The 25,838-nt window shown below is 39.8% G+C and overlaps 2 protein-coding genes across 7 annotated transcripts in view; one reads left to right on the forward strand and one right to left on the reverse strand.

The window, feature by feature from the left end:
• Positions 1 to 25,838, forward strand: part of CCNDBP1 (cyclin D1 binding protein 1) — a 507,674-nt gene that overhangs the window by 159,491 nt on the left and 322,345 nt on the right. The window lies entirely within an intron of this gene.
• TTBK2 (tau tubulin kinase 2) overlaps positions 1 to 25,838 on the reverse strand; it is a 174,794-nt gene that overhangs the window by 89,950 nt on the left and 59,006 nt on the right. For 5 of the 6 annotated variants that reach the window (XM_050799381.1, XM_050799380.1, XM_050799382.1 and 2 more), the window contains 2 exons: positions 11,050 to 11,123; positions 56 to 196 (listed from right to left, as the gene is read on the reverse strand). In XM_050799381.1, the coding sequence (XP_050655338.1) occupies positions 56 to 196; positions 11,050 to 11,123 (215 nt within the window). Of the gene's footprint in view, positions 1 to 55; positions 197 to 11,049; positions 11,124 to 19,043; positions 22,162 to 25,838 lie in introns of all 6 variants that reach the window. The other variant, XM_050799385.1, reaches the window with a different exon arrangement.

Raw genomic sequence — 25,838 nt, forward strand, 5'->3', positions numbered from 1 at the left:
GATAACATTAAGAGTACCAAACTCATTCTGTGCTCTGGATAGAAAAGGTCCCTACCGGTTTGATGTCTCGATGCAAGAACCCCACAGAATGAATGCTTTCAATAGACTCCAAAATCTGTCTACCCAGCCGGAGAGTAGTACTAATGGTGAATGTGCCTCGGGACTGGCTACGGCGAAGATCTGCCAGATTCCGACCCTGTGGAAATCAAATAAACACTTTCAAATACAGTACTAAAACTATGTTAGAAGAGAAAACTGGGAAACCACTCACTTACCATTGAAAAATATGTTTTCAGTAAAATAGCAAGAATTTTTTTTCTTTTTTCTTTTTTTTTTTGAGATGGAATTTCACTCTTGTTGCCCAGGCTGGAGTGCAATGGCACGATCTTGGCTCACTGCAACTGCTACCTCCTGGGTTCAAGCGATTCTCCTGCCTCAGCCTCCCGAGTAGCTGGGGTTACAGGTGCGCGCCAGCATGCCCAGCAAATTTTTCTGTTTTTAGTAGAGACGGGGTTTCACCATGTTGGTCAGGCTGGTCTCGAACTCCTGACCTCAGGTGATCCACCCACCTCAGCCTCCCAAAGTGCTGGGATTACAGGCAAGAACCACCGTACCCGGCCAAGAGCAAGAATTTTACCCAAATTGTGATCCTCTCCCTCAACAGATCTCTTAATCATATGAATGTTTCAGACAAGTTTTAGAATAATGAGATTTTTAGCATATCATGTTTCTGATTCATCATGCTTCCCTTTATCTCTGATGTCATAACAAAAAAGTCTTGATTATTTAAAATATAAGTAATCAAATATATAATAATTTATATTATTTACATTTGTATTTATTTACTTAAAATATGTGATCAGGCCGGGAATGGTGGCTCATGCCTGTAATCCTAGCAGTTTGGGAGGCTGAGGCAAGCAGATCACGAGGTCGGGAGAGTGAGACTATCCTGGCTAACACGGTGAAACCCTGTCTCTACTAAAAATACAAAAATTTAGCCAGGTGTGGTGGTACGTGCCTGTAGTCCCAGCAACTCAGGAGGCTGAGGCAGAAGAATCGCTTGAACTAAGGAGGCAGAGGTTGCAGTGAACCGAGATCATGCCACTGCACTCCAGCCTGGGCGAAACAGCGAGATTCCATCTCAAAAAAAAATAATAATAATAATATATATATATACACACACACACACACACACACACACACACACACACGATCAAGTATATATAACGCATATACATACAAAGAGCACTAATTCCTCATTACTGCCTAACATATATTCTCATACAAGTTACTTAACTTTCTTCAATCAGTTTCCTCATAAAAACAAGCTAATAAAACCTACCTCACAGAGCTCTGTGAGGATTAAACAAGATCTATGTAAAGTTTTTCGTGCGTGTGTTTTGTTTTTTAAATAGAAATGGGGTCTTGCTATGTTGACCAGGCTGGTCTCAAACTCCTTGCCTCCCATCTCAGCCTCCTGACATGATGGGATTACAGGTGTGAACCACCGTGCCTGGCCCCATATAAAGTTTTTAGAATACTGTGTGGTACACAATAGGTACTCAACATAGGCTAACTATTGTTATTATGACCAAACATTATATGACAAACATTCAATTTACTTGTAGAAGTATATAAAAGCAATGAATACATCCAGCATCTGCCATTCATGATTGCACTGAAGCCTCACAGTACCCTAAACAGAAGTTGTCCCTGTGCCTGTTTTACAGATAAGGAAACTAAGGTTCTAAGAGGTTAAATAATGTTAACCTGTTAATGTAAAGCTGTTTTCCAAATCTAACTCTGTCTGACTCCAAAGTGCTCTTCTTTTACAGTCCTCTTTCACAGAGCTTTTCTACAGACTTTTTCATGATGCTGCTCCACCAAGGTTCCTTGTTGCTTAGGTAACAAACCAGTAATCTGAAAAGGAGAGCAGGACCACGGCCCTGCAGCACTACCTCCCAAAGAAAAGACTGGCTGTCCTGTCGCAAGGGGATTTAAATATCCCAATCTATTCCCACAATTTTACAATATATCTTTAGGGGTACTATGCCACTAATATTATCACGTCATCTAAAGATAATTGATTCACTTTTGAAAAGTAATAAATTCTTAGATTATCATTCAAAATAAAATATGAAGTACTCCTCAAGTAACAGTTTAAAAGTTACAGTAAAGTCAGGATCCTTTCATACTTCGTATCTTCTTTTTTAAATGCAGCTTTCTCATAATGTAAATTAATTGGGATTTACCTTAGTTATTATTTTTAATGGAAATTTGTTGTTTCCCGCACCTGTAGCAAACGTAAAATAAGTGACAATCTACAGTAGCGAACTGTATAACCATGTGAGAGTACCTAATAACTTTTATTAGAATTCCAATAGTTTTTTCTTCAAAAATCAAAATTTTGATTGCCGAAAATATACCTAATATTGAAACTTTATTTGTAAACAGCTTTCACCACAAAAACTTTCAAAAGGAAATCAATTAAATTTTATTTATGACATTAGTAACACTTTAAAAAATTTAAATATTTTAAAATACAAGCCTAACATATCAACTCGCAAAATCTGAGAAGTAAACACAAAACTGATAAACGTATGGGGTAAAGTGTTATTAACATGGTAAAAACATGCAGGTACCCACTAAATTATACTTTAAAGTAAATACTACTAATGAATTATTATTTGTTACAAAGAAAAATTGAAAACAATCTATACAATAGTCCATGGTTATCCATGGTTTTACTTTATCCATGGTTTTACTTTACTGTTTTCCCACAGTCAACCATGGTCCAAAAATATTAAATGGAATATGCCAGAAATAAACAGTTAATAAGTTTTACATTACAGGCCATTCTCATATGTGATGAAATCTCATACCATCCTGCTCCATCAGGCCCAAGACGTGAGTCATCCCTTTAGTCCAGCGTGTCCACATGTTGTTACCTGACCACTAATCACTTAGTGGCCCAATCAGTTACCCAGATGTGCAGGGTTAAGTATGATCTGTGGTTTTAGGCATCCACTTGGGGCCTTAGACAGTATCTCCTCAGATAAGGGGGTACTATCATAAGTACATTAATAAATGAATAGTTACATAAATAATGGTACAGTCATCTTACTGACTGATATGCAGTCATTCAAAAAATGAAGAATCAAGAACTTATGAACACAAAGAAGAAAACATCAGACACTGGGGTCTACTGGAGGGGGGAGGGTAGAAGGAGGGAGAGAGGCAGAAAAGATAACTATTGGGTACTGAGCTTAATACCTGGGTAACGTAATATTACATACAAAAAAATCTCATGACACACGTTTATCTATGTAACAAACCTTCACATGTACCCCCAAAACTAAAATAAAAAATTTTTAAATAAAATGTCACAAGCCACCATATTTTGTAAAAAAAAAAAAGGAAGAGGACTATATATAGTAATGTGGAATGAATTAAAGAAGCAAGTTCATTTCTCTATATACAAGATCTTAATAAAAATGCAAGTGAATTTCTACATTGAAGATATGAAACATACCCAAAAGAAGAGAAAATAATATAATGAACCTTCATGTATCTACTGGTCACCCAGAATTAACAATTATCAATTCATGCCCAGTCTTGTTTCATCTATTATTCACCTCCTCATCCATATCCTCTCCCCTCCCACCCACAGGTACTGAATTATTTTGATGTAAATTCTAACCATATAATTTCATCTATATACATTAAAAAGTGTAGGCCAAGTGTGGTAGCTCACATCTATAATCCCAACACTTTGGGAAGCCAAGGCAGGAAGATCACTTGAGCCCAGGAGTTCAAGACCAGCCTGGGCAACATACTGAGACCTCATCACACTACAAAATATTACAAAATTAGGGCCAGGCACGGTGGCTCACGTCTGTAGTCCCAGCACTTTAAGAAGCCAAGGCAGGCAGATCACAAGATTCAGAGATCGAGACCATCCTGGTCAACATGGTGAAACCCCGTCTCTACTAAAAATACAAAAATTAGCTGGGTGTGGTGGCATGTGCTTGTAGTCCCAGCTACTCGGGAGGCTGAGGCAGGAGAATCGCTTGAACCCTGGGAGGAGGAGGTTGCAGTGAGCCGAGATCGTGCCATTGCACTCCAGCCTGGGCGACAGAAAGAGACTCGATCTCAAAAAAACAAAACAAAGCAAACAAAAAAAAAAATTAACTGGGCATAGTGGCACATACTTGTAGTCCCAGCTACTCAGAAAGGTGTGGTGAGAGGATCACTCCACCCCAGGAGGTAGAGGCCAAAGTGAGCTGTGATTACTCCACTGTGCTCCAGCCAGGGCAAGACCCCATCTCAAAAAAAAAAAAAAAAAAACCAAAAGGGTGTAGAAAAGGAAAGAGATACAAAGATACAAATATAAGTAGAAGTTATTAGCAATTACATCATTGTAAATTTGAATTAGAAATATCAATATGAACCATGCCACACTTTCTCATTTTTTAAAATGCATTTCTTAAATCCATCCACTTGAAAAGAAAGAAAAATAATGACCAATCCACTTTCAACAGACACCCACATCATCTAGATTCTGGTCTCTAAACATCATTTCCCATTAAAAGGAGCCAAGGCTTAATGGAGAAATGGCTGATTCCAGATCTGGAGTATGAAATATACAGAATGAGCCTGGTACATAGTATTGCGCCAAAAAATAAGGATGCTATCAAAGACTGCTGCAGCCTAGTCCTAACAAAATGAATCCAGATCCAACATGAAAGAAGTCCCTGTAGCAAAAGATGAGACAATTTGAATATCAAAAAAAACCACAGGCCAGGTGCAGTGGCTCATGTCTGTAATCCTAGCACTTTGGGGGTTTGGGATTAACCTGGTCAACATGGGGAAACCCCATCTCTACTAAAAATTAAAAAGTTAGCTGGGTATGGTGGCGTGTGCCTATAATCCCAGCTACTTGGGAGGTTGAGGCAGGAGAATCTCTGGAACCCAGGAGGTAGGGGTTGCAGGGAGCCAAGATCGCGCCACTGCACTCCAGACTGGGCGACAGAGTGAGACTCCATCTCAAAAAACTAAATAAAACTGCAATAATTGAAAGACATCAAATATGTTAAATCCATGAATTTATGGATTTATTATATAGTTATATATGATATGTTTATATTGGGGAACCAATTCATTATCCTAAAAACTGATAAAATAATCAAGTAGTAGTCCTGCCTTTCCTATATAAAATATACTTGAGGATAACCTAATACTGAATGCAGTGCTTTTTACGAAGAATTCTAGTTAACAAAAAAAGAATAAAATGATAGAACACTGTATTTGCAACTCCCATTAAAATAATGGATGATGATTACAAATGGGTTGAGAAAACCATTAGGAAAAAACCATTGGTAACCTTAAAATAGATGGATTAGACTGACAAGGCCTGAACCCATTGACTAATCTTAACCTCACTAAAAGAGAGACAACCAGACACTACCTCCAGATGTGATTCAAGAGGAAGCATACAACCCACCTCTGAAGTATCCTTGCAAAGTAAATCTGGAATCTTATATAATCATCAATTTATAGAAAATACAGGGGACAGAAATACATATTAAAGACAACCACAGGGAAACAACCAGCAAAATCCAGAATATGGTAATGTGCGCATGTCACATTCCTCCATTTTTATCAACATCAATAAACACAATGAAAAGAAAATTGCAAGAAAATAAAAGACAGAGGGAGAACCAATAGACTGAAAGAGGCTTAAGAGATAGGCAATGTGTGAACCCTATTTGGAACCCAATTCAAATAAACCAAATGAAAAAAAAATTGTTTTTATTAAAGAGATGGACAATCAAGGAAATCTGAAGATTGGTTTGATATTTGTGCTATTATTAAGGAATTATTATTGGGTATTTTGGTTACTTTAAGAGAAAAAAAGAGTTCTGGTCTTCTAGGAATGTATATATAGATAAAATATGCCTTGGATTTGCTATAATTTCGGGAGGGATAGGAGAAACAGAAAATACTTGAAACAAGATTAGCCATTTACTGATAGTTGTGGGTAATGAGCAGATGGGTATAAATTATACTATTCTCTCTACTTTGTGTATGTTTAATTTTTCCCATAATAAAGTTTTTAAAAGGTTGTAGGTGTTAGGCAATCTAGATCTACAGTTGTACCGGTTACAGAACTCGAAAAAATGTTTTGCACCTCCATAGTTGATGTACTTATCACAATATATCACTCAGGCTATGCTAAAGATGCTCATATAAAGCTTCAATGGTGACAAAATATTAGGTGAGACCTGGCCAAGGTCCTGCAAGGGGAATTGAGAAAAAAATGTGTACAACTGCTTGAGTTCTGTAAGATTTTAAAAACCATTTTAACGTCAAATAGTTAGAATTTCTACAACAGAGATAGGGTTGTTCCTTAAAAATTTTTAAGGCAGATATTATGTAATTGAATCAGCAGGAGGAAAAGAACAAGTTTATCTTAAGAATAATGAATTTATGGTTTGTAGAATAAATTAGGACTCTCTGTGGGAAGCTGAATACATGGAGGAGACCCAGTAGTGATCTTCCATATGTCAAATAAGAGAAAATATGCTCTAGCGGTTATACCAGCTTTAGCCTAATCCCAAATCAAGTCAACCACAAACTGTACAGATGGGAGTTTAAATGGGTTAACTTTTTTGTTACAGGAAAAAAATATAGCATGCAATTCAAATGGAAAATTTCTCAGACAAATCCATAGGAACTTGCCAAAGGCCACAAAGGTCATCATTGTCTAATGTACACCAGTCTCTTGGGTTTCCCAGTACCAGGAGCCTTCCCATTTACAGAAAGTCAGATTTAGGTAAGTATAAGAATTAAAATGAGTATATGCTAAGACTGAGAAAGACTCTGCAGACTAAAGAAAAAAACTTGCTTTCCATAATTCTCCAGTCAGTAGTAACTTGAAACAAAACAGTTTTCTCTTATTGCTGCCTAAAGAATACTGGGTTTAGGCTTCCACCAAGCTTTAATACCCATCAAGTAGGCTAGTACCAGACAAATCACAAACCTCCTTGAGACTCAGCTTCTCCATATGCAAAAGAGGGATAAAACTTGTTCTCTCCTCCCCATGGGGGTACAATGAGGATCAAATAAGATGATAAATCCAGATGAAAACTATAAAATGTCACACAAAAAGTTATATTATTACTAGCCAAAATGAGAGAAAGCAGGATCCAAATTAATGATCTAAAAAGGTTCAGAGGCTGGGCGCAGTGGCTCACGCCTATAATCCCAGGGCTTTGGGAGACTGAGGCGGGCAGATCACCTTAGGTCAGGAGTTCAAGACCAGCCTGGCCAACATGGTGAAACCTTGTCTCTACTAAAACTACAAAAATTACACAGGCGTGGTGGCACGCACCTGTAGTCCGAGCTATACCGGAGGCTGAGTTCAAGACCAGCCTGGCCAACATGGTGAAATCCTGTCTCTACTAAAAATACAAAAATTACACAGGCGTGGTGGTGTGCACCTGTAGTCCGAGCTATACCGGAGGCTGAGTTCAAGACCAGCCTGGCCAACATGGTGAAATCCTGTCTCTACTAAAAATACAAAAATTACACAGGCGTGGTGGTGTGCACCTGTAGTCCGAGCTACACTGGAGGCTGGGGCAGGAGAATCACTTGAACCCAGAAGGTGAAGGTTGCAGTGAGCTGAGATCGTGCCACTGTACTCCATCTTGGGTGACAAAGCAAGTCAACGTCACAAAAAAAAAAAAAAAAGGCCAGGCGTGGTGGCTCACGCCTATAATCCCAGCACTTTGGGAGGCTGAGGTGGGTGGATCACTTGAGGTCAGGAGTTCGAGACCAGCCTGGGCAAAATGGGGAACTCCAGTCTCTAATAAATATAAAAATTAGCCAGGTGTGGTGCCGTGTGCCTGTAATCCCAACTACTTGAGAGGCTGAGGCACAATAATCACTTGAATCCGGGAGGAGGACGGTGCAGTGAGCCAAGATCACGCCACTGCACGCCTGCCTGGCGACAGAGTGAGACTCTGTCTCAAAAAAAAAAAAATGGGCCGGGCGCGGTGGCTCAAGCCTGTAATACCAGTACTTTGGGAGGCCGAGACGGGCGGATCACGAGGTCAGGAGATCAAGACCAGCCTGGCTAACACAGTGAAACCCCGTCTCTACTAAAAAATACAAAAATCTAGCCGGGCGAGGTAGCGGGCGCCTGTAGTCCCAGCTACTCGGGAGGCTGAGGCAGGAGAATGGCGTGAACCCGGGAGGCAGAGCTTGCAGTGAGCTGAGATCCGGCCACTGCACTCCAGCCTGGGCCACAGAGCGAGACTCCGCCAAAAAAAAAAAAAAAAATGTTCAGGGATAGCTGCTTAAATAAATAAAACCAGGCTGGCTCAAGAGTTAGTGAATCACATGACTCAAAAAGACCTTAAGGTTATATCTACAGAGGTTAATATCTTTAAATGAAATCTGAAGGATGGCTGAGGGAAACAAGAAAAGCCTCCTGATGAGAAGAGGAAGCATTTAGGCCAGGATCTATGTCTCTAGAATCACTATTATTTAGATAACTTGAAAGAAAATAAAGAAACCACCTGGGCGCGGTGGCTCACACATGTAATCCCAGCACTTTGGGAGGCTGAGGTGGGCGGATCGCCTGAGGTTAGGAGTTAAATACCAGCCTCGCCAGCACTGTGAAACCCTGTCTCTACTAAAAATACAAAAAATAGCCGGGCATGGTGGCAGCCACCTGTAATCCCAGCTATTCCGGAAGCCGAGGCAGGAGAATCACTTGAACCCGAGAAGCAGAGGTTGCAGTGAGCCAAGATTGGGCCACTGCACTCAGCCTGGGTGACAGAGCGAGACTGCGTCTCAGAAAAAAAAAAAAAGAAAAAAAAGAAAAGAAAGAAGTCAAATGCCCAAAACGATGTTTGCTTAAGATGAAAAGAAATACTGAGAATTCTAGATCTAGGCAGCAAGATCAAGATGAACCACGGTTTTTAAACTTTGAGGGTGACTACAGTTCAGGGTGTGTATGTGTGTGTGTGTGTGTGTGTTTTCAGGGGCAGAGGTAGTGTCAGAGAAAATAGAAAGGTTTCCCTCTTCTTCCCATTGTAGTCATTATTCCAAAATTCCTATTCTAAATTTCTTTCCTCTGGACCTAACTCCACTACCATCTAAAGAACAGGGAACAGGCCAGGGGCAGTGGCTCACGCCTGTAATCCCAACACTGTGGGAAGCTGAGGCGGGCAGATCACCTGAGGTCAGGAGTTCGAGACCAGTGTGGCCAACATGATGAAACCCCATCTCTACTAAAAATACAAAAATTAGCCAAGCTTGGTGGAGCACGGCTGTAATTCCAGCTACTTGGGAGGCTGAGGCAGAAGAATCGCTTGAACCTGGGAGGGGGAGGTTTCAGTGAGCCAAGATTATGCTACTACACTCCAGCCTGGGTGACAGATCAAGACTCCATCTCAAAAGAAAAAAAAATACACACACACACACACACACACACACACACACACACACACACACACACACACACACACACATATGGAACAGAGTTATGTTACTGACGGAAAAAAAAAAGAAAAAGGAATGGCATTTCTCCTCTATCTCAACTACTGTTTAAAGTTTCAAGTACTCAAGATTGGTACTTGCTATGGTTTTTCTTTTCTTTTTCAATATTTCAGATTCAGGGGTGCACGTGCAGGTTTGATACACGGGCAAATTGTGAGTTGCTGGGGTTTGGTGTGAAAATGATTTTGTCACACAGGTAGTGAGCATAGTATCCAATAGCTAGTTTGTTGACCCTCATCCTCCTTCTTTGCTCCACCCTCAAAGTAGGCCCTGGTGTCTATTGTTCCCCTCTTTGTGTCCACGTGTACTCAATGTTTAGCTCCCACTTATAAGAACATGCAGTATTCGGTTTTCTATTCCTGCATTAATTTGCTTAGGATAATGGCCTCCAGCTGCATCCATGTTGCTGCAAAGAACATGATTTCATTCATTTTTATGGCTGTGTAGTATTCCATGGTATACACGTACCACATTCTCTTTATCCAGTTCACCACTGATATGCATGTAGGTTAATTCCACTTGTTTGCTATTGTGAATAGTGCTGCGATGAACACGTAAGTGCATGTGTCTTTTTGGTAGAATGATTTTATTCCTTTGGGTATATACCCCGTAATGGGGTTGCTAGATTGAATGGTAGTTCTGTTTTAAGTCCTCTGAGAAATCACCAGACAGCTTTCCACAGTAGCTGAACTAATTTGTATTCCCACCAGCAGTGTATAAGTGTTTCCTTTTCACTGCAATCTCACCAGCATCTGTTATTTTCTGACTTTTTAATAATAGTCATTCTGACTGGTGTGAGCTGGTATCTTACTGTGGTTTTGATTTGCATTTCTCTAAAAATCAGTGATGTTGAACATTCTTTCATATGTTTTTTTGCCATATAGATGTCTTCTTTTGAGACATATTTTGGTGTGGAAGTGGGGTAGTTATCTTGGAAGTAGGTTTCTGACAAAAAGGATGAGCTAGGACCCCTTCTTCACCTTCCTTGCCCATGTGCATACTTACTTGCACTTCCAACTTCTACTATGGAATGATGCAGCAAGAAGGCCCCTGCAAGATGTGGGTCCCTAGATCTAGGATTTTCCAACCTCTAGAATGGTAAGAAATAAATCTCTGTTCTTTATGCATTACTCAGTCTTGGGTATTCTGCAGCAGCACAAAACAGACTAAGACAATACTTTAGAATACAAATGGAAAACTGGAATGGGCAAGATTCACATTATATCCCCTCATCCACCCAGGGATCGAAAACTGCAAAGATTGACAATCCGTAAAGATACAGGTCAACTCAAATAGCAGACAAAGACAATTATTTCATTTTTGGAAAATGTGTATCGTCTGTTTAAAGAAAGTTCCATCTGCACAGTATAAAACATTCTCACATGGTACTAAGAATATTGTTACTTTTTATTCACATTTACTGTAATTGTATACTTTGATCAGAACGGAAGGATTTCAAGACACGTTTTCAAGGTAACCTACCTGCAACTGCATGACCACATAGTTGAATCGATCATTCCTCCCACAGCCAATAAATCTACAAACATGGTCTTTCCCTGGATAAAAAAAGAAAGAATACAGTGGGAAAGAATATACTATGGTTTCTCTTAAAACATTAATAATTTGCTTTTCTGTATAGTATTTTATGACTGAATATAAAATACATCTTGAGAACCTTAAGGATAGAAAACTTATATTATTCAAATTTTCTACCTACCTCCTCTCCTCCCAGGCACTGTACTATTCCTTTATGTGGTCAAATAAATGATTATTTGAATGAATAAATAAGCAAATTAATATATGAATGAGGAAACAAATGTATGATTATTTAGGGAGAAAAAGATTAAGTGGTCAATTCAGATCAACCTGCCCAGATACGATACATATGAAGCCACAGAAGAACAATAAAAAAGAACTATGTTAGAAATAGAAACCTGAATTTTAGGTATGTTACGGTACTCACTGCTATGACTTCTGCAAGACCCACAATCTTTGGGGGCCTCACTGATGCAGATTCGCCCAGTGATTTTCAACCTGAGTTCCATCTGAGAAACCCAGAACAGTGCTGGCTGGGGCATAGAGGGGAGCAAGGGTACAGCAGAAATCTGATTAAAGAAAAGCATGCAAAGACCCCCCAAAAGAATTGAGCCACATGTATAGGTTAGTGTTTTTCAACCCTGGCTACTAATGAAAACCATCTGGAACACTTTTTGACACCACTGACCCGAAGGCAGTGGAAAACTTTTTAAAGATTCCTAAGTTCTATATTGATTCAGAATCTGTGGAGAAAGATACAGAATATGAGCTTTTCAAAAGTTTGTTGTTATTTTTTGTTTTTTTGAGACAGGGTCTCACTTTGTTGCCCAGGCTGAAGTGCAGTGGCATGATCTTGGCTCACTGCAACCGCTGCCTCCTGGAAGGCTCAACTGATCCTCCCACCTCAGCCTCCCGAATAGCTGGGACTAGAGGTATGTGCCACCACAACTGGCTGATTTTTGTATTTTTTGTAGAGATGGGGTTTTACCATGTTGCCCAGGCTGGTCTCAAACTCCAGGGCTCAAGCAATCTGCCCACCTCGGCCTCCCAAAGTGCTGAGACTACAGGCATAAGCCACTACACCCAGCCTCAAAAGTTCTTTAAATGATCCTAAACCAGGTAGGACATGGAGAGATATTTGAAAACTACTGCAGGGTAATGAGAAGTATCAAAAAGATTTTAAGATAAAGAATAACATACTAAAACACTGTGGTGGCAATGAGGGTAGACTACAAAGGGGTCAATTCTAGTGGAGAAGGTCACTCTGGGGGATAGTTACAATATCCAGGAGAAAGAATAAGGGGATTAGAGACAGATAAAATAAGATAAATCTGACCGATATTAAAGATATAATTTTTTACTAGAATTGGCAAAATTAAATGAAAAGTTGTACCAAAATAAGAGAATACAGTAGGTTGTATAGATTTTAAGTGATATTAAAATGTTGAATTTTAGGACAATCAAGTGAATTCAGTGGACATTGTAAGTTCAGGACTGGTGCTGAGATCAAAAGGCAGATATTAAAATGTTGAATTTTAGGACAATCAAGTGAATTCAGTAGACATTGTAAGTTCAGGCCTGATGCTGAGACCAAAAGGCAGAGCTCCAGATGTACACTGAGGAACCATTAATTCACGGACAATAGATGGAAGATTGACAAGTGAAAGAATATAAGAGGAAAAGAAACTTCAGCACATAATTTGGAAAATGCAACATTAATTACTATTATTATTTTTAAAACAGGGTCTCACTATCTTGCCCAGGCTAATCTCAAACTCTGGGCTCAAGCAATCCTCCCACCTCAGCCTCCCAAAATGCTGGGATTACAGGCGAGAGCCACCATGCCCACCCTAGAAAATGCAATATTCAAAGCATGAGCAAAAATAAGAGTCCCTCAAGGAAACAGAGGAATCGCCTGAAAGATAGGAGGACACTGAGAGAGGGGTATCACAGAAACCGAGGGAGAACACTTCATGAGGGCAGAAGTGGACATTGACAAGTATATAGAAAGGCTGAGAAGTACTAATATAAACAGGAAGTAATCAGTGAGTCAAGGGGCAGAAGTCAGTTTATAATGGGTTAAAGAGTAAACAGAATATGAAATATGAGGGCAGACAGTCTTTGAAGGAGCTTGCTTGAAAGTAAGGAAGAGTAACAGGCCAAAGCTTGAAGACGAAGATTTGGTAGACTGATGAAACACTCAAAGAAAATTTGCCTCCTAACTGGCTTAAAATATAAATACAATTAAGACTCAGCAAAGCCAGGTGCAATGACTTCACCTATAATCCCAGCTACCTGGGAAGCTAAGGTGGGAGGATTGCACGAGGCCAGGAGTTTGAGACCAGCCTGGGCAACATAGCAAGACCCCTTCCCTTTAAAAAAAACAAACTCATTTTTTTGCATCTGTGTTATCAATCAGTACAAGATTGCTCTCTCATTCTCTGTTTTTGTTTAAAAAGGGGGTTATAAGCTAGCAAGAATGGGTGCAATGCAGAACACAATAATTCACAATGTACACAGTACATGTTGATCACTTAACACATATTTTACATATATTTGCAAAACAGTGCTATCTATTACATTGTAGTAAGAATGAAAGGATCAAATGATCATTAGCAACTTACTCTTGTCCTCAGCTTCAAAGAAACAATAAAAAATAAGTTAAATAGTGTTTTCCTTGCATTATCCATTCCTTAAGACTCTACTTTTCTGTCATGTACAGGGACCGTATCTATCTTGTTCTGGTACTAAAAACACTTCTGCAAACACTGTGACAGTGAGAGACATCCAACACAGCTGATTCTATCTTGCTTCTAAACTCACAAGCTAACTGCCTTTGCTCATCCCTACACACAGACCAAGCTGACTATGGGAGGAATTTAGTTTGCAGTTTAACTTTAAAGCAAGGATGATAATGGCCCCTTCTCAAAACGAACCCACTCTTTCTTTGGGGACAGACACTGCTTTTATAAAACTAATGAAAGGCCAAAAACAGAATTATGGTAGGGGCCTGAATTCTGTTAAGGTTTAGGCATAGTTAAATAACAACTAGTCATTGTTTCCTAACTTACCTTTTTATAATTGCCTACTACTCAGGAGTCACTAGCTGGTGGTGATAAGATTTGTAACTTCTGGCTGGGTGCAGTGGCTCACACCTGCAATCCCAGCACTTTGGGAGGCTGAGGCAGGCAGATCATGAGTTCAGGAGTTTCAGACCAGGCTGGCCAATATGGTGAAACCCCGTTTCTACTAAAAACACAAAAATTATCCGGGCATGGTAGCATGTGCCTGTAGTCCCAGCTACTCAAGAGGCTGAGGGGAGAAGAATCGCTTGAACCCAGGAAGAGGAGGCTGCAGTGAGCCAAGATCGCGCCACTGCACTCCAGCCTGGACGACAGAGAGAGACTCAGTCTCAAAAAGAAAAAAGATTTGTAACTTCCCAATTGCCCCTACTGATAACATTGCTATTGTGAAACCTAAGACTGGTGTTTGAGATATTTTTCAGTGGACCAGCTGACACCACCCAGGTGTCCCCGACCAGGAAACGACTGAGCACATGAAGATAATTTCAATACCCCTGTCATTTCATCCCCAACTCAACCAATCAGCAGTGCCCATTCCCTAGCCCCCTCCCCACCAAACTATCCTTAAAAACCCTAGTTGTCAAATTCTCAGGGAGGCAGATTTGAGAAATATCACACACCATCCTTACTGAGCCACACTGCAATTGTTAAACTCTCTGCTGCAACACCAGTCTCAGTGTATTGGCTTTTTCTGTGCAGCAGGCAAAAAGAACCTGCTAGGCTGTAACAGTACCTGGCACAATACCCAGCAAAGAGTGATTTAAATGCTCAATGAATACGTGTGTGGGCAGCAAGCCACCCAGGTGCTGAGGCAAGAGGCCAAGGGCACGAGCTGTTCCAGTATAATAAAATTTATAAAATAAGAATAGTTATGCTAGATATAGATCATAGATATGATTATATATGAATATCATTAATCATTAGTTTGTAGCAACTGCTCTTTATTCTAATATTATAATAATCTTCGCTCTACAATCATAACCTAGGAAAAACCAGGTCATACAGAGGAGCTGAGGAGACATAGTGAGAAGTGACCATAAGATGAGTGTGAGCCTTCTGTCATGCCCGGGTAGGGCCACCAGAGGGCTCCTTGGTCTAGCGGTAACACCAACGTCTGGGAAGACGTCCGTTGCCAAGCGGACCGTGGTCTAGCGGTAGCGTCAGTGTCAAGGAAAAACACCCGCTACTTAGCAGACTGGGAAAGGGAGTCTCCCTTTCCCCGGAGTTTAGAGAAGACTCTACTCCTCCACCTCTTGTGGAGGGCCTGACTGCCCACAGTTATCTGGAGGCCTAACCGTCTCCCTGTCATGCTGTGCTTCAGTGGTCACGCTCCTAGTCCACCTTCATGTTCCATCCTGAACACCTGGCTCTGCCTTCTAGATAGCAGTAGTAAATTAGTGAAAGTACTAAAAGTCTCTGATATGCAGAAATAATGGCATAAGTTGTCTCTCTCCCTCTCTCTCTGCCTCGGCTGCCGGGCAGGGAAGGGCCCCCGTCCAATGGACACGTGATCCACGTGACCTTACTGATCATTGGAAATGGCTCACGCTCCTTATCCTGCCCCTTTGTCTTGTATCCAATAAATATCAGTGCAGCCTGGCATTCGGGGCCACTACTGGTCTCCATGTCGTGGTAGTAGTGGTCCCCCGGGCCCAGCTGTCTTTTCTTTAATCTCTTTGTCTGGTGTCTTTATTCCTACAATCTCTCGCCTCCGCACACGGGGAGAAAAACCCACCGACCCTGAGGGGCTTGACCCCACATATGTGTAAATAAGTGAATAGAATAATGGCTAACAAAATATGCATAATATGGGCCAGGAGTGGTGGCTTATGCCTGTAATTCCGACACTTTGGAAGGCTGAAGTGGGAGGATTGCTTGAGCCCAGGAGTTACTAGCCTGGACAACATGGCAAGGCTCCGTCTCTACAAAAAATACAAAAATGAGTCAGGTGTGGGGGCACATGCCTGTAGTTTCAGCTACTCAGGAATTTGCAGTGAAAGGCTCAGTTGAGCCTGGGAGGACAAGGCTGCAGTGAGCTGTGATTATGCCACTGACTCCAGCCCAGGTGACAGAGTGAGACCCTGTCTCTAAATAAATAAATAAATAAATAAGCATAATATGCACACATAATATGCAAGTATTTTATGCCAGGTTCTATATCAAGCATGTTACATGCATTTAATCCTGCCAATAATGCAAGTATTATTATATTCTCCATTTTTCAAATATAGAAATAGAGGCTTAGGGAGGTTACTTTGTCCAAAATTACAACCAAAACATGAAGCAGTTTAATGCCAGAGCCTTTGCTCTTAACCATTATGCCCAGAAACGACAGAAACAGATTTTAAAATCAAGTAACACCTTGTCAATAAGTAATAAAACAGGGAAAGAAAGACTGACAGAACAGAAACAGGACAATCTACTATATGCCAAGTACTAAACTAGGCGCTAGAAATACAAGATAAATTAAGATCCATGCCCTCAAAGAGTTCACAGCCAAGATATGTAAACAAAAAAAATGTAATGCAGTATGAGTTCTATAATATTATAGATAAACTGCTACGGATATAAAGAAGATTCAAAAATGTGGCTTATGAGGTTTCACATGAGCATTAAATCACTAGATTTTACACATTTATGAGAAGAGTATTCTAAAAGAAGGTCACCCACAAAGTCATAAAGGATCTAAGTACATGTGATAGATAATTGAGTTGACAGGCTAGAGGACTTGATACGAGTTAAGGGAGGCTGCGGTGGGAAGTATGATCAGACAAGAAAAGTAAGCTAAAACCTTATATGCCACTGTGGTATACAGTAGTCCCTTGGTATCCATGGGGGACTGGTTCCAAGACCTCCCTTGGATACCAAAATCCACCAATACTCAAGTCTCTGATATAAAATGGGGTACCTGCCAGGCATGGTGGCTCACGCCTGTAATCCCAGCAATTTGGGAGGCCAAGGTGTGTGGATCACCTGAGGTCAGGAGTTAGAGACCAACCTGGCCAACCTGGTGAAACCCCATCTCTATTAAAAATAGAAAACTTAGCTGGGCATGGTGGCGGGCACCTATAATCCCAGCTACTCAGGAGGCTGAGGCAGGAGAATCACTTAAACCCGGGAAGCAGAGGTTGCAGTAGGCCGAGATCGCACCATTGCACTCCAGCCTGGGCAACAGAGCAATGCTGCACCTTGAAAATAAAAATAAAATAAAATAAAATAAAATAAAATAAAATAAAATAGGGTACTATTTTCCATGTAACCTATGCACATCCTCCCATATACAGTCAGGCTTTGCTTAACAACAGGGATATGTTCTCAGAAATGCATCCTTAGGTGATTTAGTCACTGTGTGAACATCATAGGGTGTGCTCACAAAAACCTAGATGGAATAGCCTATTACATGCCTAGGCTATATGGTATAGCCTATTGCTCCTAGACTACAAACCTGTATGGCATGTTATTGTACTGCATACTATAGACAGTTATAACACAATGCTAAGTATTTATGTACCTAAATGTGGAAAAGGTACACTAAAAACATAGCATTATAATCTTATGTGACCACTGTCTATCACTGAACAAAATGCTGTTGTGTGATGCATGACTATATTTTAAATAATCTCTAGATTACCTATGATACTTAATACAATGTAAATGCCATGTAAATAGTTGCCATACTGATTGTTTAGGAAATAATAACAGGGAAAAAAAAGTCTATACATCTTTAGTACAGATGCAATATTTTTTTCCTAATTAATATTTATTTATTTATTTATTTATTTATTTGTTTTTGAGACAGACTTTGCTCTGTCACCCAGGCTGGAGTGCAGTGGAGCGATCTCATCTCACTGCAACTCTGCCTCCAGGGATCAAGCACTTCTCATACCTCAGCCTCCCAAGAAGCTGGGATTACAGGCGTGCACCACCATGCCCGGCTAATTTTTGTATTTTTAGTAGACACAGGCTGATAGCCAGGCTGATCTCGAACTCCTGACCTCAAATAATCCCCCCACCTCAGCCTCCCAAAGTGCTGAGATTACAGGTATGAGCCACCATGCCCAGCCTTTTTCCTAATATTTTCAATCTGTGGTTGGTTGCATCCACAGATGTGGAATGCATGGATGTGGAACCCACTGACAGGAACAGCCAACTATAATATGAAATATATTTGGTCTCTGTCCCTGATACTTGTCACCTGGTTTCTAAAACTTGTGGAATTTTCTGATAGAAATGTCTTTGTTATTTATGACTCTTTTGATAACACCTGAGTTTATGTTAATCCGGTAACTTGGGGGAAGCCCTATATAATCAGGACGGGGCCAGTCACCAGAAAGACAAAGTGCTTAGAAGAGAGGACTGAACTTTCAGCCTCACCCACCAACCTCCAGGAAAGGTGAGTGAGAGGGCTGAAGATTAAGCTCTATAAAGACTCTTGAACAATGAGATGTGTGAGCTTCTGGTTTGCTGAATAAATGGAAGTGCTGGGGGAGTGGCCTACCCAGAGAGGAGACAGAAGCTCCCCACTCCCCCACACCTCACCCTTATCCATCTCTTCATCCAGCTGTTCATCTGTATCCTTTGCAATATCCTTAATAAACCAGTAAACATGTTTCCCTGAGTTCTGTGAGCCATCCTAGCACGTTAACCAAACCCAAGGAGAGGGGAATCAAGGGAGCCCCAGTTGCAGCCAGTCACCTCAACCTCAGCTCACCACAACCTCCACCTCCCGGGTTCAAGTATAGTTCAAGCCATTCTAGTGGTGTGCAGTGATATCTCACTGTGCATTCTCCTAATGTTTAGTTATGCTAAACATCTTTTCAGCAACTGATTTAACACTCTATATCTTCTTTGAAGTACCTGTAAAAGCTTATTAAATATTTTTAATTGTTTGTTTTCTTATTGTTGAGTTTTCAGAGTGCTTTATATATTCTGAAAAGTCCTTTGCAGGTGATTCGCAAATATTTTTCTTCCACTCTGTGACTTGTCTTTTCATTCTTTTCATAACGTCTTTTGCAAGCAAAGTTTTTAATTTAATGAAATCCAAATTATCAATTTTTTTATTTTATGAATCATGCTTTTGTCATCATTTGACAAGCTTCTTGCCTAAACTTAAGTTACAAAGATCATCTCCATGTTTTCTTCTAAAAGTTATACAGCCTTCTATCTCACATTTCGATGTGCGGTATATCTTCAGTAAATTTTTGTATAATGTGTTTCGGTGGAGTTTCGGTGGAGGTTCATTACTTTTGTAAGAGGATGCCTGATAGCTCCAGCACCAAGACCATTCGTTTTCCACTTAATCGCCTTTGCGACTTTGTAGATTATTACTGGCCTTCTTCGTATGGGTCAGCCTATGTCCAAAATCTCTATTTTACTCCACTTGATCTATATGTCTATCCCTTTGCCAATACCACAGTCTTCATTATCCTAGTTCTGTACTAAGTTTTAAAACCATATAGTTTGTTTCTTTGCTTATATTTTATATTTTTAGACAGGATCTCACTTTGTCACCTAGGCCGGAATATGGTGGCACAATCATAGTACACTCAAATTCCTGGGCTCTGGCAATCCTCCTATTTCAGCCTCCCAAGCAGCAGGGGACTACAGGTATGTACCACCATGTTGAGTCAATTTTTTTTTTCTTAGTTTGTAGAGATGGAGGTCTCACTATGTATTTTTTAACTGACAGAAATTACACATTTTTATTGTATAAACATGTTTTGAAGACACGTATACACGATGGAATGGCTCAAACTAACAACACGCCTCACAAACACATTTTTAATAAGAATACTTAAAAATCTATTATCTACGTGATTTGATTTTTTTTTCCCCAACATTATTCTTCTTTTTCAACATTGTTTTGGCTACTCTAGAGCCTTTGCTTTTCTATATTAACTTTAGAATCAGCTTCTCTATAACTACAAAAAGTACTGCTGGGATTTTTATTATTATTTCATTAAATCTATAGATCAATTTGGGGAGAATCAATATTTTCCAGTTAATGAACCTTCCAATTAATGAATATGGTATGCCTCTCCATTTACTTAAATCTTCTTTTATTTCTTTAATCAGGGTTTTATAGTTTTCAGCATGCAGAATATATACATATACCTTTTTTTTTTTTTTTTTTTTGAGACAGAGTTTCACTCTTATTGCCCAGGCTGGAGTGCAATGGCGCAATCTCAGCTCACCACAACTTCCACCTCCCACGTTCAAGCAATTATCCTGCCTCAGCCTCCCAAGTAGCTGGGATTACAGGCATGCACCACCATGCCTGGCTAATTTTGTATTTTTAGTAGAGATAGGGTTTCTCCATGTTGGTCAGGCTGGTCTCGAACTCCTGACTTCAGGTGATCCGCCCATCTCAGCCTCCCAAAGTGGGATTACAGGCATCAGCCACTGCGTCCAGCCCAGATCCTGCATATATTTTGTTATATTTACACCCTACATATTTCTTTTTTTTGGAGCTATTAAAATTTTTTAAAACTCAGTTCTCAATTGTTCATTGCTAGTACACAGAAATATGGTTGCTTTTTGTGGCCTGATCTTATATCGCTTGCTAAACTCACTTATTCTAGGAAGTTTTTACAATTCTTGGGATTTTCTTTATAGACAATCATGTCATCCACAAACAGGAACAATTTTATTTCCTCCTTTTCAGTCTGTATGTCATTATTTATTTATATGTCTTTGCTGCACCAAACTCAAGTCTCATTCTGGATTGCTGATGACACAAATGTTAGATATTTTGATACTATCTCATAGGTCACTGAGGCTCTGTTTATTTTTTTACATGGTTTTCCCTGGTTGTTCAGATTAGATCATTTCTATTGATCTGTTTTCAAGCTCACTGAATCTTTCACCTATCATGTCCATTCTGCTATTGAGCCCATTCAGTGAGTTTTTTATGTCTGTTATTGTACATCTTGGGTCTAAATGTTCTATTTAGTTGTTCTTTACGTCTTCTATTCCCTTGCTAAGATTGTCTATCTTTCTGCTCATTCTTGGAGCAAAGTCATAATAGCTGATTTAAAGTCTTTTAAACGTAATTTTAACATCTGTATGATCCCAGCACTGGCATCTACCTTTTTCTATACGAGTTGAGATTTGTCTGATTCTTTCTAAGCTAAGTGATTCCAGGTTGTATTCTGGACATTTTGAACATTATGTTATGAGACTCTAGGTCTTGTTCAAGTCCCACCAAGAATGTTGGTATTTTTGCTTTAGCCAGTAATTGACCCAGTTGAGTTCATGCTTCAAGTTCTGACCAGCCTTCTGTAGGTTGTATTTCTAATGTCAATTCAGTTTTCAAAGCCTTTGCAGTTATATTTAACGTGTTCCATAAGTACTCCACGCAGTTTCCAGTTTGGGATGTGGGCAATAGTCTATCCCATAATTCAGTTCTCAAAGTCCGTATGTGCTGTTTAGGATTGGACCCATGCATGCACAGACTGGAGGTCAGCTCAGGAGTCCAAAAGCAACTTTAGGTGGTCAGTTTCCCAAGTTCCTCCCTTATCTACAATCTTTCATTTCACTGGGGCTCCCCTTTTCCAGTCTTCCAGCAGAACTCTGGGGCTTTATTAACACCACTCTGCAGAGTACTTCCCATGACTGTGCTCACATCAGGCAAGGCCAAGCAACAGAACAGCAGAGGGAGAAAAAAAGCAGTGGGGATTTGCCCAATTCTTTCCAGACCATAGCTCCTCCAATCTGAGAAGAAGAATCCTCTCCCTCTATTTTAGGCTTTTGCCTGCCCCCATTGAGTCCACTGTCAAGGATTGTTTGAGGCCTGGGTGTAAGAGAATAAATAAAAAGAGAGAAAGACGTAGGATTTCCATGCTTTCTCTGGGCATTAGGAGACCCCTTTCCTCCTCCTCGAGTCAGAACTAGAAGACTTCTCTCGATGCATTTTCTGTCCATGTCAATGCTCACTTCCAAGTTGCAGGACACATTAAGTTCAGGCTGGGGCATACTGGAAGAAAAAAATGGTAAACTCACTGCTGGTTCAATGGTACTTTGAATTCTGGTCTTCTTCCCCAGTCTGTCTCCTACAATTTACTTTTCAGAGGCCTCAAATAGCCGCTCCAAGAATTTTGCCCAGGTTTTTAGCTGCATTCAGTGGGAGAGACAGAGTGAAGTGCGCTGACTCCATCTCATCTGGAACCAGAACCTGGACTACTGTTTTTCTTAACAAACTTTGTAGAACTGATTATTTTAAACTACTTGTATAACCTGGAACTTAATTAAAAATTAAAAATAAATCCTATAATAATCTTATTGAGGTAGAGAGGAAAAGCTAGTAGAATCACATTTTTTAAAAGCACATAAACTTTTGGACATTATATGTACGTGAAAAAAGGTGAAGTTCTTAATTGTACTTTGCTTGTTATATTTGAATCTTGTTTTACCTGTGGACTTTCATAAATATTAGGACGATTACACATTTTTTAAAAAGAAGAATAAAAAAAGCAGGAATTACCCAAAGTGTGAGAAAAAGGAAGCAGTTTGCAGATGAGAGGCTGTAAGCCTCAAGAAACTGAAAATATGGCTGGGCGCTGTGGCTCACGCCTGTAATCCCAGCACTTTGAGAGGCCGAGGCAGGTGGATCATGAGGTCAGGAGATCGAGACCATACTGACTAACATGGTGAAACGCCATCTTTACTAAAAATAAAAAAAATTTAGCCGGGCGTGGCAGCGGGCACCTGTAGTCCTAGCTACTTAGGAGGCTGAGGCAGGAAAATGGCGTGAACCCGGGAGACAGAGCTTGCAGTGAGTGGAGATCATGCCACTGCACTCCAGCCTGGGCAACAGAGCGAGATTTCGTCTCAAAAGAAAGAAAGAAAGAAAGAAAGAAAGAAAGAAACTGAAAACAGTTCAGGAAGACCAGCACTCTGGGTATAAGCCCAACATTTTCGACAGAAAAAGGAGAAGCAGCAGGCAGGGATCAGTTCAGTGTTTTGTATGCCATGTTACGGTGTGTGGATTTTACATGAGAAAAAGAAGATTATGAATAGTTTTTAGCAAAGGCTGGGGAGTGACATAACTGTTAGTATGTTAGAAGGATCACTCTTGCCGCAAAACATTAAGGTGAATAGAAAGTAAATCTTAGTGACTGAATTTAAGGGAAACAATGAGTTGCAGAATAGCATATATAGTTTGATTCCATATGTTGTTGTGGAAGGTGGGTAATGGAGGGGGATTTTATATACACATACATAAACATATGGATGATTAGAAGGATCACTCTTGCCGCAAAACATTAAGGTGAATAGAAAGTAAATCTTAGTGACTGAATTTAAGGGAAACAATGAGTTGCAGAATAGCATATATAGTTTGATTCCATATGTTGTTGTGGAAGGTGGGTAATGGAGGGGGATTTTATATACACATACATAAACATATGGATGATTATATATTATGATAGACGATTATATGTGTGTGTGTACATATGTGTGTATATATACATATCTAGACATAGATATATAGAGCTGATTATAATATGCATAGAACATTTCCGGAAAATACACAGGAAACCGGTAACAGTAGTTAACTGTGGAGAAGAAGGCGAAGGGCTTAAAGGAAACTTACTTCTCACTTTATTTCGTTGTGTTGATTTTTAGGTTTCTTATTGTGACCATTTACACTCTTAAAAAGGTTTATTAGTGAAATGGAGGGAGAGCCTATGCACAAACTGGATATTAGTTATATATGAATGATATTAAAACAAGATAAAGTATCAATGAGCCTAATATTCAGCAGACTGTTCTAGCATATCGTTAGCACTCAAACACTACTATAGATGTCCTGACATAGAAGATATTACCAACTTTTTTTTTTTTTTGAAATGGAGTCTTACTCTGTCACTTAGGCTGGACCGCAGTCACACGATCTTGGCTCACTGCAACCTCTGCCTCCCAGGTTCAAGTGATTCTCCTGCCTCAGCCACCTGAGTAGCTATACTACAGGTGTGCACCACTGTGCCCAGCTAATTTTTGTATTGTTAGTAGAGATGAGGGTTCACCATGTTGGCCAGACTGGTCTTGAACTCTTGACCTCAAGTGATCCACCCACCTCAGCCTCCCAAAGTGCTGGGATTACAGGCGTGAGCCACCGCACCCGGCCATTACCAACTATGTATACATTAAGTTCACAACACAAAATAGCTTTTAATTACATTACAATACAATGGGTATAAAGGGAAAAAGTAAAATATCTTCTCCTTCTCTGACCCCTCTGATTCTAATCACCTCAGGGTCTTCTTGAGCTATATGTGATTCCAAATGTTCTTTGTGCATATGGAGCATATATAAATATGTACATGTGTTTTCAGGTAAAGACATATACATTCTATTCCATTTCAAGGAAATAGACCTCTGCTCCTTGAAATAATCTAAATCTATTCTATTCTCTACGTGTCATTTTTCTAAACGAAAGAAGAGTAACAAGTAAACGAATCCCCAAGCCTACAGATAATGTTACATCTTCCAAGGAGAAAAATGTTAAAATGAACATACTCAACAGATAAAGTTCTCGGAGACCTCCACACACCCTTTGATGAAACAATGAACATCAACAAGGACAAGCAAAAGTTACTTTAGGAGAAAAAAAAATGCACAGGATGAAATAAACAAAAGAGTAGATTATATGTTATACATGAGGATAAAGGATGGAATGAAGGGTAAGGATATATCCCTAATCTTTCAGGTCCCAGTATGTAACTATTATTCTCTCCCACAAAAGGTCTCTGTGGAGCAATGTTCACAGTCTTCTATACTGGATAAACCAGTGATCTAATCCAGAAATTACATACTTCTTCTATTCTCATGACTGGGAAAAAGGAGTAGTCATACGTTGCAGCAGAAGATGGAGACTTTAAACAGGCAAGGCAGAACAGGTGCAGTTGCTCTCCTGTAATAGTAACCCTTTTTCCCAACTCTCAGCTTGTGCTCTGTAGTCTAAAAGGCAAAAATAAAATCCAGGACCAATATTTCAGGGTAAAAAAAAAAAAAAAAAAAAAAAAAAAAATCCCTGAAAATCAAAACAAAATCATTTCCCCTTCACGACCTATAAAGAAAAATGCAGTTTTCCTGAATTTATATGAGGCAAGACAAACTAATTCCCAAATATCTCAACTGAGAATAAAATTGTTTCATTATCAAACGATGACATTTATTGTTATTTTTTGGTATTAGTTGGACCTCCACTCACTTTACAGGATGGAAAGAAGAAAAGTTTTAAATAATTAAATAATCCTTTAATTAATTACCTTCTCACCCAAGGGAATAAACAGAAAAATATCAGTTCTACTCAGGACGGTACACTGAAAAATGAAAAAGTACAAGAGACGATGCTGATCACTCGCAGCATAAAGAACTAAGATGGAACAGAAGGGCCAAACAACTTTCTATTCAATCACTGACGTAAGTAGTGATTTTTAAATATAACCAACGTTGTCAGATTGAACATACTATGGAGGGAACACACATAAGAATAAATAAGCACTCCTGTAATCCCAGCTACTCAGGAGGCTGAGGCAGAAGAATTGCTTGAACCCGGGAGGTGGAGGTTGCAGGGAGCCGAGATGGCACCACTGCACTTCAGCCTGGGCAACAGTTCAAGGCTCCATCTCAAAAAAACAAAAAGAAAAG

Source organism: Macaca thibetana, chromosome 7, assembly GCF_024542745.1.
Source record: "Macaca thibetana thibetana isolate TM-01 chromosome 7, ASM2454274v1, whole genome shotgun sequence".
NCBI lineage: Eukaryota > Metazoa > Chordata > Mammalia > Primates > Cercopithecidae > Macaca > Macaca thibetana.